The following is a 16,539-nucleotide window of genomic DNA, read 5'->3' on the forward strand; positions in this document are numbered from 1 at the left end:
GTAGAAGATTAAAGATTATAAACAAAGATCGGTCTATTTAAGAAAATATTTCACATACTATCTTTTATAAGCACTCAATCAGAACTAAACATAAAATATAAAGCCTGCTCATTGTACAAGGGGAAGGTTCATAATTCCTGAAAAAACTTCATGTTTCAAACACCTAAAATAAATAGAGAATCACAAACACAACAACTGATGTCGAACAGAATTAAGTACATTGTTTCGAAATATGTAGGGTGATAAAGAGGTTAAGAAAGTTTTAATATATTAAAGTAGTAATTATGCCATTGTTAGGAAACATTGTGCTTGCTTGTGTAATACAATGTGTGCTATGTTGTGCTGTTGCCGTTGCCTCGGTTCACGTTTTGATTGCTTGACATCACCTGGATATCGGCTAGATTTACATTGTTGACACAGTAGAAGAAACTTCTCTATCATTCTTTTATTATATTAAGATAATGTTGATCAATTATGCGATCGTATTAATGGTTTGTACTCAAGTATCATTTTTATGTAAAATGAGGACCATAAACAAATGAAATAAATAATGTAAGTTCTCGCTATATCAACTCAATACACTCACGCATATATTGGGTTGTGAACATGCATACTGTAACACAAAAAAGAGGAAGTAATTACTGTAAAATCAATATTTATTTGGTATTCAAAAAGATGAGTCAGGCTGATATCTCAATTTAGAACGCCATTTTAAATCAATTTCTACAATATATATTGGATCTCAAGCTTAATAACCCTAACAAACATTTAAGATATCTACATATCTACTATGAAATAAGTATGAAATTTCTTCATAATTACTTTTACATAAATATGGGATCTCAACATACATAATGTTACATATATATATAAATACAGTGTATCAACATAAATACTATTATAAAATACACTGTCGTTGAACAAACACGTCTGGATACAACACAAGTGGTATTATAACAATTTCCAGTAGGCCACTGGTCACAATAGTTACTTTCAATGATCTGCTGTTCTCTCTCAATAGTAAACTTCTATTTCTAAAGACACCTCACTGCTAATAAAACGAACGTTTAACTTTAAACGAAAACAAACAAAGCCTTTCTGGTGGTTTCTCCCAGTCCCTGTCAGGGTTAACAGGATATCCTTGCTCCAACTCACTGATTTCTTACGTGTTCTGTCTACATTAATTACAAAACTATCTGTTCTCAAATAATTAACCTTTTTATATGTTAAACTTTATCATCAAAGTTAACAAAATTAAACAAAATCATTCATAAAACTTATCTTGCAGCTAGATACAACAAGTAACTTTGAAGAAGAAACATAGCTTTCGTTTAATTAAACATAATCACATAAATTTGTTTTTTAAAACGTAACAATTGTTTTACTTAATGTCGAAAAGGCGACCATTTGTATCACAAATTTTTTTTGTAACAAATAAATATAACTTATTAGCAAGGTCTTTCAACACTTTGGACAGAAACAGTACTCACCTAAAACCTCGAAGTATTTAATATTGTGTTTGAGATTTATATAAGTACTCTTCAACCGCCACATATGTAAGATTTAGTAGATTCTAGACATTTTATTAGAGATACAGCTCGTATTTAAATAGTGTAGCAAAGAAGAGCAAGTATGAATTAGATTCCGCAGACTGGACAATGTGTAAGACTATTCCCTCTTACTTGTCTGTACATTGTTTTTCTTTTCTTTATGTTGTAGGACGCAGGATATCACATCCTTACCGCCAGAATGTTGATACCATCTACACCGACAAATTGGGCCATCTAAAGGAGGAGAAATACGCGTATATCACTGGACCAACTACTAGATATGTGCCATCGGAGAGGAACGGGGGCCCCTCCTCGAGAAGTAGTACCCCTACAATCTATGTTCAGCGGTCTCCAATGATGAACACTCGTGGAATCTACACTGAACCACTGTCTAGTTCAGGCACGCCAACGTCCCTTCATCATTCTGGCTCCAATACAAGGGAACCTGTTGTGCTTGGTGTTTCCAATGCAGGGTACCAGACGGAGCCTGTTGTTCTTTCAGACAAAAGTGGTAGGAGTACGCCATCCTTTTACACTGGGCATGGCAAATGGAAATAGGACATTTTGAATCGCAGGCTAAAACGACAATCAGCTTACTTTCACCAGAGTTTCGCAAATTTCACAATCTCAGAGATATTTTAGCAATGCATATTGCTTTTGCTAATAATTGTTCGGTGAAGAAGTTGAAATGGTCGCAGTAACATACATAGAAATGATAAAAAAAACCTATACATTTGCCATTATTATTAACTTTTTATACACAGAGGGAATTTTTCATAAAGTAAGCTTCATATTTTAACAGAAAGAAAAAAATATAAATAATATGGTCTTTGAATTTAAATGAACATAATGTTTTCCTGTGTGCTTAATTTGGTAAAAACGTGATTTAATATACATAACAAATCATGCTAAACTAGGTTTGGGGATTAAAACACGTAAGAAAAAGTCTGTAATACAATTTTGATAACATAAGACCATATGCTAATTATTTGTGGGTTTTCAATTTACATCTTGGTTAGATATATTACATGAAATGTTATCAGACTAAATTTACCATTGAAGAAATTGTTTTTAAATTCTTAGCATCTTTAACTGAAACATCGTTTTATATAAAAGAACTGATCAAAGCATTTGTATGCAGGATTGTATAAATAACCAAACAACATCTGCAGGTATAAAGCACATGGGATAACATTTGTTTTCATTGTAGATATCATGCATTTAACATATCTTATCATAAATGAATAACAACTTCTGAAAGATGTTCTTAAAATGTTTTCATCCGCTGTTCCTTAATCTACTGTTACATCAGTGACTAATGGTATACATATTTTTTTTTGATATCCGGTGTTTCTTTCGAATTGTTAATTGTCAGGGAGACACATTTTGTAAAGCTGTATTACCTAAATTCCGGAATGGCGTGACTGTTAAGACTTTATTTTAACAGGAATGCACATCCTAAATACCAAAATACCAAAATAAAACAAAAATAAAAATCGTTTTTAAAATCGTTGCCTAATTCTTATTAAGAAACTTAGTTTAATAATAAAAAAATAACCTCGACTGACACTGTTGTTGTTTGGCAAACACACCAAAGTATACAAATGAGGCCACACTCTTGAAATTCATGTTTAAAGTTTTTGATTGCATAAAACGGGAAAATTGAATAATGAATAAAATTGTATTTTCAATAACATAAATAAACGATTCTTATATAGATAAATTATGTAGAATTAATTGTCAAAAAAACATAAAATCATAAAAGAACATTTGTAATTATATTTACTAACTTGAAGCATATTACGTAGTAGTTTGCGATTATTATGAAAAGGCTTTATTCTGATTTACAACTGAAAGCAGAGTTTTTAACCGAAGGGACAGTTTTCTGAGTATATAAGTTCTCTTTCTTGATTCACTAGATCTGCATGGCCGCTCCGAAGCAGGCGATATCTGTTGTATGCTTGTAAGCATTGTCAGTCACGATATTTATTTGATCACCAACTGTGCATGTATTTATCAGAGTCCACGATTAACTATACAAAATATATTCAACCGATATACGACTAAAATCCGCAGTTGGGCCTTAATGGCTTGTAAGCACGAAAATAACATTTTAATGTAAAAACGATAATTATTGTATTTTGTGCCATGATAATAATATAATATGGATATAATTACGCTATAAGCGATGAGGGTTTATAATGTTGGGAATGTTATACATAACTTATTACTTATGTTTAATAAACCATTTTAAACGTAGGAAATATAAATATTTTATGCTTTAAACGTCAATCCAAGGTATCAAAGTTGAAAATTATAGAAAATTAAAATGCATAGTTTCTTTGCAACCATTCGTTATTTTCTGATAAATTAATGCAACAACAAATGTTTGATTTTTTTTAATTCAGCCATTTTTTTATATGCATGTAACCAAAACACTCTGTTGTTTAGTAATCACTTATTGCTAAATTATACAAATTCTGGTTAATTCATCGTAGACAATTTTGTTTTCAAAAGTCAATCCATGGCCTCAATGTTGAAAATTTTAGAAGATTTTAATTTTTTATTATTATTAATTATTGTATTTTCTGACAAATTGATAAAACAAAGAATTGGTTGATTTTTAAAAACAAATTAAGCATGTTTATTATTGTTTTTAAAAGATGAAATAAAAATGTGTCATTATATATCAAAATCAATCTTGTTTTGTTTCCTTTGATAAGCTTTATGGTTCTTAACAGAAGTACAAATTTAGTCCATGAAATAGCTAACGTTTTGCCTCACAAGTTTATAGCTTACCATGTTTACATACTTTCTACTACATACTGTCTTTATTTACGTATGCGGTATGGGTGCAAACATGTATCCAACTATTGTAAAGGCTTTACGACGAGTCCGTAGTGTACGCTAACAGGAAGCTAGTATTAATTACTGGCAGCTTTCATTCGGATCTCATAGTGAAAAAAAACCCCGGAAAAACTCGCGATTTTCTCATTTGATAATGCTCTTATGTCATCAAAAAACAACGGAGAGTACAACAGATACAGTAGAGGTGTCCTTAAACTGAGTGTCTCTGAGTCAACATTAGTCCCTTTATCAAATTCAGATGTGAGATAATTTAACAATTTCATTGAAGTGCAAACAAAATTAGAAATTAGATGGATATTCCTATAGAGAAAGTTGAAATTGTATCTTATAAACATTTCTTTCTGAAGAAAATAGAAAAAAACTCGTTTTCTTGTATCTGACTATTTAAAAAAGAACGAGTAATTCACATAGTCATTCCTACATATCCTCCTTCACATAGATACCTTCTCATCAAGTCTGCGGAGTACACCTATGCTTGGGAGAGCAGTGTTTAGTTGCTTTCAGTTATCACAAATATCAAAGTGTGCAAACACCAGAGAAGGCTCACAGATACACATGAGCCAAACACAGGAGATTGTCATTTAGGTAGATTTTGAAGTAAGGATCAGAGTAATAAATATAATTATTTCAATGGAGGTACAATCACAGGTGAAATGTGTTTGCAATGACGACGGTACAAACTAAAGTTAATATACACTTTTATTAGTCTTGCTTTTGTTAACATCAACAAACCAGATAGGAAGACTAATTTCCTGTTAAATAATGTCCGTCTTCATCCAATTACAACTTGTTCCGGTTCACCTGACCTAATTAAAAAGTTAAATATTATATTTTCGAGATGTTGACTAAAATTAGACGATATAACACGAATAAAATTTTCCATTAAGTACTGCGAACAATAATCTGGTATGAAAACGATATCAATTTTATCTTCAAGTTGTTAATAAGTTTAACTGCCTTAATGTCTTTTAAATGCCATGCCTTTATCAACTATTAAGTTAGCGGACCTACGTTTGCTTACATTCTCTACCCTTCACAGCATAATAATTGAATAATGTTAATGTTCATAAAATGTCACTTACTCTGCTTCGCAAATGAACGCAAATATAGCCGTACACTGAACATCGTTGAGTTCCTTAAGTGGAGCATTGAGGGTCAAACAGTCTCCGTTGTTATTATCGTCACTAGGGTTTCCAGGTTCCCAGTGGTTTGGGTTTACTTGTGTTTTCGTTGATGACCATTCCCATACGCCCTCAACGAACATGTCACTTCCACCGAGATAGAACTGACTATGAAGAGCTGCGAGATAAAAATAAAATATTACAAAAAAAACCTCAATATTTAGGGAGATTACTACTTAATGAAAGGCATGCCCAAGTAAACCAAAGTGTTTACTGTCTGAGAGACAAATGTTATACCGGTTAGTTGTACATTGATATATTTCAGTTGTCTCATTAAGAGACTACAACCGATATAGCATTGACTATGAAATCGTTCGAGACATAATAGGTTTAGGGTGACTAAACACGACAAGGTATGCCAAGGGAAACACTAGTTTGTACTGCCTTTGTAATAAGTTATCTGTAAACTCATAGATGCATATGCTCCAATGGCAACGTGCAACCGAAAAATACACCAGTAAGTCTTTGTTTCAGTTCATAACCGGTTAACATGTGTCAAAAACTACAGCGCTATAAGACGCGATATTGAATAAAGAGACAAGTCAATGACCATGAAACATATTACACTATTAATTACAAAATACCATTGATAAACATGACAGTTGCTATGGAAACAAAGGAATACTATACGATGTTCAGACGCCGCATGTCCAGCCAGAAAAGCGAATGTAATCTCATCTGCTGGTTCAGCAAGTTTTGTCTCGAATCCTTTACAAATAGCCTTAAAAATAGAATTGTGGAAGAAATTTAAAGACCGTAACGGGGGAGGAAACATATCTTTTTTAAAACAAAAGCTCTGAATTTAATATATATGTAATTATAATTATTCATTATTTTAGTCATACTTTACTTACTAAATAATGTAAATATGTAAATGTTAGTATTATATGCATGATTTTAATTTAAAAAAGTTTAATGTGACAACTTCATGCATATTAAGTATAATGAGTACATCTGGAGAGGAATTATACAGGCTTTGCCAAAACAAAATGTTGAAATGAAATCAAATGAATTTCGTTTTGTCTAAAATTGTTTTTAAATGAAAATATTTGAATTAAACAGCAAACCCTGAATAATGTGTTCAGTACTAATATTGTTGGAAATTGAAACACATAAACAAAAGCATCAAGTGTTTATTAAAGGGTTACTTGACTCAGTGAAGTCACAATACCAAGTAGTCAGTCAGTGAAAATAATGACTGCGCCTTATAACCATTACATTCCATTAGGTATAAGATACAATGACAAATAATAAAATGAACCGAGTCATGTGTTCTATTGTAAATACTTACGTTCGCATCCGCCCACGTTCCACCAAACTGACTAAAGAAGAAGCAGCTACTAGGTCCTTGCACCCAGCCTAGAGGACAGCCTGAAAATCGCCCTTTTCTTTTTGTAATGAGGGATATAATGTATGTAACTTAAATAATAGTACGCATGTACAAATATCTGTGTTCAGATGAGTAATTAAAACATTTATCGTATTCATTAATACCATTTATCCGCTTTACAATGTAATACAATATTTGTTATAAAGAAATCTAGTGTATGTACATTTTCACCTGTTTAATGTCTACGATTATGTCATTTACAGTGGTGGTCAATCATAGTCTACCGAGGGTGACACTAAATCTAGCTAGTGTTTTATAAAAAAAGAAAACTCTTTATATTACTAATTTCCTAAATCGTGTAATGATAAAGCTCAGCACCGAGTCCTTTTCTTGTAATTGTTTACAAATGAATTTGCCTTTTACAATGTATCTTTTATTTGTGTGACTCTCGCCTTTTTGCCCTCAGTGTTCTCTTTTATCATTATCTATATGTCAAATTATTACTTTGATAACATTTCTTCATATCACGTGTCGCCAGTTGCAATTACATGAACACTTCCCAATAATGTTCCCATTTATGTATACACTATCTGGCAAACTGTCCTACAATTCTTCTGTTAATCTTTACGCCTCTTTGATGAAGCTATTTGTTTGTTTGTGTTTTAACGTCCTCGCACACCATATGAGGACGGATGCCTAGGAGGACATCGCAGGGTAGAAAAAGCAGACGGAAAAGAAAGAAGACAGAAAAGAAAGGAAACAGAAAAAGTTCCAAAGAGTTTCAATGGGGGCTGAAGATCGATGTTTGTCTCTTAAATGTCCTCTTAGTAGAAAACACAGAAGAAATTTACTGATTATGCTGGGCCCCAACATTATTCGCCTTGGAACATACACATGCAGTGAGATGTATCACTGCAGAGAGTATTTCAACTATATAATATATACGTTTTTGCAACTTCAAAAGATAATATCGACATTAGGTGAATGTAAACGTTACCTATGGAGGGAGACGGTCATACTTTGCAATACACATAAAGCATGCACTATTAATTTAAGAAAGAAATTAGATTTCACATCCATCAACTGCTTTCGTTTGTTTGTCTGTAGCGTCGTCCTTGCAACAGTTCATACTTAGACTGGTGTCTAAAGGGAAAACACCACAAAAACGTAGAAACAGGAGAAACCAAACGAAATAGATCCTTCATGTTGCAATTGGGAGATAATATCAATTTCGTTTCTTCGGTGTTTTCTCAGAGGAAGGCAGCGACGAAAACATCAAAATCTAAGGTCCCACATACAAATAATGTATTAACTGTGATCATGAAACGTACAAGTTATTATATATTAGGGCATAAGTTTACCTTCTGGTGTGATCGCCACAAACAGTAGCAGCAGAACACACATCCAAGCAGCCATCTTGTGTAACATAAACGACAATGCCTAGACATGTCCCCTTATCATAGGTCCCTATGGCTGTTATAGAGTCAGATAAGATAACATTAGATTGCATTGAAGTTATCCGTGGAAAGAATTTCTTTACATCTGTATACGTTGTCGTGCTTGGTTAGTACTTTATGCAAAAATTGAAGAGGGGTCCTCACTCGAGCGTTCAGCTGGTCTCTTAGCTCTTAGCTACATGTATTACATGGTCATTTCAATAATGAAGAAGAATTACCGAAATTGGGAATGTAAATTAACAATTGGAATACTGTCGCTATATTCTCCAAGTGATGTAAGTAGAGAAAATGTTAATTATATTGTAGAGTTCCTATGTGAATGTTGCAGTTCATTAAAAATCAGTAAACTCAAAACAGGACATGATGCAACTGATATACAACACAAGAGATGGTATTTTTAATTGATTTTACACTTTGCTTAGTTTGAGTGTAATCTTTGCAGACACTAAAATATTTTAATATATGAATTTTTCCACTATTAATGAAATACCAAAATAGTCCATCCATGGCGAGTTACAACCGTGAATCTGATAGCATAATAAATTATATTTATGGAATCACACATAGTGAAAATTCCATTTGTGATAGAAAAGATCAGTGTAATATATATTTCTTTTACAAATAAATCCAAAAATTTCATTCTCTAATGCCTGCATATGTGACTTGATTCGGGACACTGAGCAACCTGTTTATTCTCCTATGTTGCTATGGTAATATTTTCATGGTTTTAACATCATCACAAGGTATATTTTTTATTAATACGTTATTGAGTAAACTTGTTTACCTTCAATTTTCTGTGGAGTTCTTTTGGATGTCATTCTATCCTAGTGCTGCAAATTAATGCTTGGTCATATTTTCCAGTTTTATTTGTCAACTACAGCGACATATTTGTGTCTGTGTGTCCATATATCACGGTAGAAATGCTAGCCATTAGGTAATAATAAAGATCTACTAACCAAACATGGAACATAGTGAGGTAGTACGGGGACATCGTCGTGTTTTCTGTTTAGAATTACTTGTATTGATTAAATTATGTCGAATTAAAATTAATATCTTTTAAATGATTATTACACCACATTGTATTTTGAGCTGATTTTCTGATTCAATGCTGGTTTATCATTTACAGATAAGAAGGAAATTTCCCTCATGTGCAAAAAAGTACTAAAGGTTATTATTTAAACATCGTTTTCTTCATTATTGGAAAAAAGTCTCCGGTTATTCGGGTTTCATCATTGACAAGTCTGTTATAGAAATCGTAGTTGATTTAATTTAGATGAGAAAATAATCATTGGTGATGTTTGTTTTAAAATATTACTATTGTTTTGAAGAAAACGATGTTTAAAGAAATGCGCAGCTAAGACCATTCTTATATAATTATAACTGCAATAATGTATTATTACACTTCCCTAAATTAATAACAATAATAACAAAATAAATAATAAATAAATTATGAGACTGTTCTTCTACATATTTAAGGAATATATTAACAGTAATAAACTGATATTTGTTCTATTTTATTTGTATATTGATGAAGGTAAAACGAATAAGCGCACAAGATAGTTTTATTGACGATGAAGACAAATCTCTTTTGGTCCGTTATCATCCTATGACTTGTTCAACCGCCTCATCTCTCCTGATAATAGAAACAAACTAGACAAATTAGTACAAGAATACACATAGAGTAATCACGTTTAAACAAGGATCATCCTCATTAACCTTTTCTCTCAAACATTTTGACAATGATAGCAAGTTTCCGAGTTTAGTCTGCCTTGACTTTTTGTTTTGTTACTCATCATCTTTCGAATTCTTTTAGATATGTTGAAAAACGAGTCGTTAACCAAATTTGTCTTCCTATAAGAACAAAGAACAAAAAAGACAAAAATCCGTATCAAATAGTGCAATTCAATTCTATCTGAAGGACAATCAACTTACTCAAGTTGGCAGATGAACGAGTAGGAGGATGTACACGGTACGTCGTTAAGGATTCCCCCATTAAGCGCCAGGCAATCCTCGTTGTGGTTTGAGTCACTCGGATTTCCAGGGTACCAATGGTTTTTGTATATTTGGGTTTTAGTCGTAGACCACTCCCATATTCCCTCCACAAACATATCGCTTCCCCCAAGATAGAATTGTCCATTGTGTGCTAATCATCATAAAAATAAAGTAATATCATAAATAGACGTTAACTAAAGAATCAATGTAAAGTTTTCCGTTGTTGTTGTTCAATTAATTACTTGTTACATCACGCTGTTGTGTTATTATGTTTCTTTTTACTCAGACCTGAATTACTATATTTTTTCTATGCGACTATTGTCATGGTCTTTCGTATCTTGCGCGCAGTTCCTGCAGACAAAAATCCTTGAAGCCTAATGACAACGATCTTGCTTGTTTGAGTTTTATCATTTACCGAACAAACAATCTGGATGTTGCGAATTTGAAAAAAAACCATGCTTGCAATGGATGCAATCAAAGTGGTATGCAGAATTCAGAAAGGACATTTTGCTACATGTAATGAATTAAGGTTTCCTCCGTGCTTGAGAGGGTCTTTAACCTAATATGTAGCAAACGTGCTTACACAACACACGTGCAGGCAGGTCCTTAAACGACCTAATCTGTTAAAAAGACATTAAACAAAATAAAAATAAAATAAGAATCCTTAACTGAATTAAAGATGAACAGCCCATTGAATTTAAAACATACATAAGAGTTAGAGCCCATAGAGCATGGTCTCTTCCTGGGATTTCATAGACCGTCCACTATTATGTAAATTGGATCTTGACTTTTCGTTGGCAGGTAGACAAGATCTTTAAGAAAACAACATTTTTTCCGTTACCAAGACATATTTGTTGCCGCCACTCCGCCAAAAGGGGACCGATATTTCGTTCAAGGAAATGCTAATCCCCAAAGACTAGGAAGGCGCTTAGGGGGTTATCTCTTCGCTCAGACAAAACCGAACCCGATTCGCTTTATATATTCTAACCAAATGTTTTATCAAACACCGTTTAGATTTTCTAGACTACGTCTTCTAAAGGATAAGTTAATGTTCGAACGCCTGGCTTATGTGACTATGTAAACTGAGCATTATCGCTTATTATTACATTTCGGCAATATGCATGTTAATATGTAAATGAAAAACAAACAATACTTACGGGTTTCGTTTTTCGAAGCGCCAGAGAGGAATTGAAAAGATTCTTCTTCGATTGGTTCTGCTAATTTGCCAAGAAATCCCTGACAAACACTCTAATGTGAAAATATAGATATAGTTGTCAAATGTAGTTAACTACTTCGTTATATACCTTCACTGGTGTAAGATTATTATTCTGCAAAATGTTTGAATTACATAATATAAATTGACCATATCTAATTAAGTACAACGGTCATTAAGTTAAAAAGCCACTAGACATACACAATAAGGAAGAAACTGTAAACCGGAGGCAGAAAACAACATAACACAACCATTTGCTGCACCTTCCGTCGTTCGTACATGTAGGTTGTATCAGTGGTCCCAGAGGGAAAATAATGCAATTAGTTGTCTAAGCTGTCGCAGATTTCTACAGAAATACAGTGAAAAGGGAGCTGACAATTTTCATTTTTTATTTTTATGTATGCATCTTTTGTCTAAAATGGATTCTTTTTATCATTTGACTCGTATAATACGATAGCATGCAGCGGGGTATAACAACTCTAATGTTCCCTTAATCTAGGGAGACGTCAATCTGTTTTTGAGCGACTGTCATTTATAAATGTGTAGGTATCAAGGTATTTTACAAATATATAATAGTTGGCACCTCTGCGGTATGATGTATTCTGTAGTAGACTATCAGTATCAATAATACTCAGAAATTCATCATATTGTATGATCTGCGCATACACCAAAGTTTAGTGATTGTATACAGTATAGTGTGCAAGTTTTGTTTTCACTCTATACACTATACAAAACCGTCAATACATCGAAACACTTGTTCATACCTGTATACTTACGTTTGCATCTGCCCATGTTCCACCAAATTTACTTAGGAAATAGCAGGCTATTGGTCCCTGTATCCATCCGCCAGGGCATGCTTGATATAAGATGAGGCATACTGATATTATCTTAAAATGATCACTTCATGATTAAGGTAGAAATAGAAACAACGTAACAAGATAATACTAGAGTGTCAACAAAACCACAATTTCAACTGTAAATCGATTTAACTAGGGCAACAAATGTACAACGGAAACATTTACATGGAGACCCTTGAAACACACAAGGATGATAGGACGGGAGTTCCGGAAGAGTAAGCATATATTGCTTTATCGATACCCTTCATGGTAATTTTAGTCAAATTCAAAAAGTAACATATCCTCACATCGAGAACTTGGGATAGGGACCACAATACAACAAGTCATTCTAATTACCATTATAAAACATATCAACCTTCATTAAGACTATAAAATATTTTCATTAATGGCACGAAAAAACACAATACAAACCTTTTGTTGTGGTCGTAGAATAGCATATAAGCAATGCTGATATGAGTATTTCCTTTACATAGTACATAGTTCTGGTAATGTCACGAGAAGATTATATCGCAGTCAAGTCTGACCAATTTCTATTTCGTTATCTTATTGTTTTCGGGGTCGTATCCTTATCTTGAGCGTCAGTTATGATTTGCCCTAGGCTCGACAAGTCACATACAACTGTCAATATATTGATGCTATAAATACCACTAAGGCCAGCTTTCAATTAAGGCGTATACGCCAGTGTTTATAATGTTTAAGAAAATAGGATAATACAAAAGTTTTGTGTAATTTTGTTTAACGTCCTATTAACAGCTAAGGACATTTAAGGACGTGCCTCGAGGTGTTTAGTGCATGCTTGCGTGTGTATATGCAGGAGACTTGGCATATTGGTGTGCTTGCCTCCTTGTGATAGCGCGGATCTGATGCCAACTTTATTGTGTTTTCTCACTGAAATGCCATGCCGAAGGCACCAATCACAACATTCCGTCCGGTCACATACTATTGTCAACAGGTGAACCAGTTGTTGCCTTCCCCTCAATACTGAACGTTAAGCAGGGAATAACAACTACCATTTTAAGGGACCTGGTGACAAAACCCATTGTTATCCTCACCTGGGCGAACGTTCAACATTCAAGCCAAAGGCGAGGTGTTGCTAAGCAAGGCGCTAGGAAATAAAAAATAGTTATTAGTAGAAAGAACGATAAAGATCCCAAATATTGCAATGGGCGCAGCAGATTATTTGGTCGCTTTTTGTCCCCAAATAGAGGACACCAAAGCAAATCCCTAATTATGCAGGGGGCTTCCCACAATAATCGCCTCTTAGTATTTACAGCGTGGTATGTCTCAATTTATTTGTGGTAATCGTGTTCGAAAGTAAGGACAGAATTTAAAACTCCTGACTACGGATGGGGTTATGATGTCATAAAACATGAAACCTTTATAAGGAGCTTGGCTTTACTTACGTTTGTCAAAAGATTAAATCACAGAAGAAAACAGAAAAAATGCATTTCATTTATAACATTAAGAATCATTTTAAACGATTTGTATTTGTTAACAATATTATAAGACATATCTAAACTCCTTTGTAAATGTGTTTTTGGATTACGTCAGCCGAACAGGTTTGAGAAATAAACAGCTATGCTTATTCCAACGCATGCTATCGACATATGTCGACCCATGAAAAGGTTATCGGCTTTATGTTTTGCTACGGATGCACGGCATATACCAGCAGTGATTCCCATTGCTGTCCCCATCGCAACACTTTGATCTAAATCTCTCTTTTATTTCTCACTTCCCTACAGTTTAACATTCCTGATATGACTTAATCTGTTGCGAGGACGTCAAGCAGATCACAATCCAACACATAAGTGTTGTAATGACGTTTCTGCTTCCGGTCCCGGTCGAGCTACCGAGTTGGAACAATGAGCTGAGAAGTTTTTTGACAGATATATGTGTCCAAACCCATCATGACCATCTAAAAAAGTATGATATGTTCCGATAAGATCAGATATCTGAACAGTGTACGATGACGTGTGTTTATTCTACCTGAACATGTGAAAATTCTCCTTAAAAATTTAAAGAGACCACTCTTAACCACTACGTGACCACCCGCCATATTTTTTTCCCACTTGGACTGTCTGTGAATTTGAAGGACATTTCCTCTCCGAAGTGTGCTTACGTGTACCGTGTTGATATATAACTCATATATCATGTCTGAGGATACTGTAAAATTGTCCGGTGATATTTAGAAAAGTGTCCAAACTATACATGACATTACCGATCCTGTGGTCATTCAGGAAGTTGTCGCCAAGTTACTGAGTAACTCACTATTCAAGGACACACTAGTATCTTCCATAGGTATCAACCCAATACAGCAACGTTTCAAGTTCCTTGAGAACAAGTTGGATGATTTAAAACAGTACTCGAGAAGGAACAGCCTAAAACTCAGGGGGACACCCGAATACCGATGAGCTTGTGTTATCCGCATGTAATGATACCATGGGTATCATGTTGACACTTAATGACATTAGTCGTTCGCATCTACATATCCACGTGATATAATAGTAAGATTCATTTCTTATCGCACAAGGGCCCTCGTATATGATGCCAGATTTAGTCTGTTTCCATCGCGTCGGACTTCCACCTCATCCGACCCTGATCATATAGTCCCTTATGCCAACAGCCGATTCTATATCAACGAGACCCTGACCAAACAGCGCGCTGCAGTATACGCCAAAGCCCGGTATTTAAAAAAAACATGGACTCATCGGGGAGACATGGACAAACGATGGTAGAATCGTTATCCGGAATCTAAAGGGGAGTAAGTTCCAAGTTACCACTATGGACGAACTTTCCGCGTGTCCTGACCCCCCTCCCCATCTTGAGGCTCGCGATCGGCCCAGGCGCGGTCCCCGTACTGTAGCTGGGGCGTCAGGACACATTGATCAGGAGCTTACGAAGCCCAAAGCTGCACCCCATGTGCGCACCACTAAGAGTGGCCCATCATTTACGCAGAGTCGCTGACTGTGTCGTACTGCAGAGTAGTGTTTGAACCCTGTCTTCTGCTATTGGAAGATTTTTTTTTGATTTTTTTTTCAAATTGTGTATTCCTAATCTATAGTGTACATATATTTACGTACATGTATCAATAAGTAAACAACTATGTATCATACATAAATCAGTCCGTATTTACTCATTGTACTGGTCATCCAGTTTATTACACATACTATTATGTGTTTTCCCCCTCATCTACTACAAGCTCGTACACGGGTATACTGGTTGTAAAAATACCAAATAGTAGACCGGAGTGCTATCATTCCAATCAAATTTGTATCAATGTTGTATAACAATATTTAAATATTAGTATGGTTACATGTACTACACCCTATCAATATTCTTATACATATGTGCAGCTTCAGGACTGCATACATAAATAAATGTGCTATACAGATTATAAACGTTGATGTGTATCATATTATACATCAAGTAACGTATAGATATGTTTATATTTAATATAAACATTGCCACATCTAGTGTACACTCATGCGTGCAGAAGGTAAAATTGTTATGGTACACATAAAAAAATGGGTAATAGGGGTTGTTACAATATATATTTTTACAGAAGCAGTCGTTATCATATACATTGCTTTAACATGACAAGTGCCACAATTATATTCTCCCAAATCTCCATGTGTGTTACCCACCTAGCTTACCTGTGCTGGTGAAATCGAACCAAGTCAATATAAAATGACCAATATGTACATAGAGAGTGTACATGTAGCCGCCATGGCTGTAAAGTTTAAAGTCAAATGCTTGCAAATTTGTATATATTGTACAACAAAGCAATCTGTGTGTTACGTAGTTATTTTATTATTATTATTTAATTTACATGTATGATCCCCCCTCCCCCTATCATGCACTACCTGTATACATGTACACCGATTTATAACTGTATGCATGTCCAGTTGTTTGTATATATAAGAACGGTATGACTCCCTATCTATATTCTTCTTTAGCAACTAAACATCCAAACTCTGTGCACTGTAAGATTACAACTCATTTAGAAGTTCAATTTATTACCCAGTGATAACGTAACTTATTCATGTTCATTCCACGTACGTACCTCGGCTTGATATATCCATCATATCCAT

The 16,539-nt window shown here is 34.2% G+C and overlaps 3 protein-coding genes across 3 annotated transcripts in view; 1 reads left to right on the top strand and 2 right to left on the bottom strand.

Moving 5' to 3' along the window:
• LOC110459475 (fibrocystin-L-like) overlaps window positions 1-4,125 on the top strand; it is an 81,170-nt gene extending 77,045 nt beyond the window's left edge. Inside the window, exon 58 of the mRNA XM_021511755.1 lies at window positions 1,720-4,125. Within this exon, the coding sequence (XP_021367430.1) occupies window positions 1,720-2,108 (389 nt within the window). The 3' untranslated portion in view covers window positions 2,109-4,125. The remainder of the gene's footprint in view (window positions 1-1,719) is intronic.
• A 984-nt stretch (window positions 4,126-5,109) lies between these two features.
• LOC110459473 (perlucin-like) lies at window positions 5,110-8,383 on the bottom strand. Its single transcript, XM_021511754.1, has 5 exons — window positions 8,291-8,383; window positions 6,891-6,970; window positions 6,230-6,320; window positions 5,501-5,717; window positions 5,110-5,224 (listed from the first exon to the last, which is right to left on the bottom strand). The coding sequence occupies exons 1-5, from the start codon at window positions 8,355-8,357 to the stop codon at window positions 5,191-5,193; spliced, it is 489 nt and encodes a 162-aa protein (XP_021367429.1). The 5' UTR covers window positions 8,358-8,383; the 3' UTR covers window positions 5,110-5,190.
• A 1,547-nt stretch (window positions 8,384-9,930) lies between these two features.
• LOC110459499 (perlucin-like protein) lies at window positions 9,931-12,995 on the bottom strand. Its single transcript, XM_021511782.1, has 5 exons — window positions 12,860-12,995; window positions 12,368-12,447; window positions 11,536-11,626; window positions 10,319-10,529; window positions 9,931-10,019 (listed from the first exon to the last, which is right to left on the bottom strand). The coding sequence occupies exons 1-5, from the start codon at window positions 12,924-12,926 to the stop codon at window positions 9,986-9,988; spliced, it is 483 nt and encodes a 160-aa protein (XP_021367457.1). The 5' UTR covers window positions 12,927-12,995; the 3' UTR covers window positions 9,931-9,985.
• Window positions 12,996-16,539: the final 3,544 nt, after the last annotated feature.

This window comes from Mizuhopecten yessoensis, unplaced genomic scaffold, assembly GCF_002113885.1.
Source record: "Mizuhopecten yessoensis strain PY_sf001 unplaced genomic scaffold, ASM211388v2 scaffold10087, whole genome shotgun sequence".
Classification (NCBI taxonomy): Eukaryota; Metazoa; Mollusca; class Bivalvia; order Pectinida; family Pectinidae; genus Mizuhopecten; species Mizuhopecten yessoensis.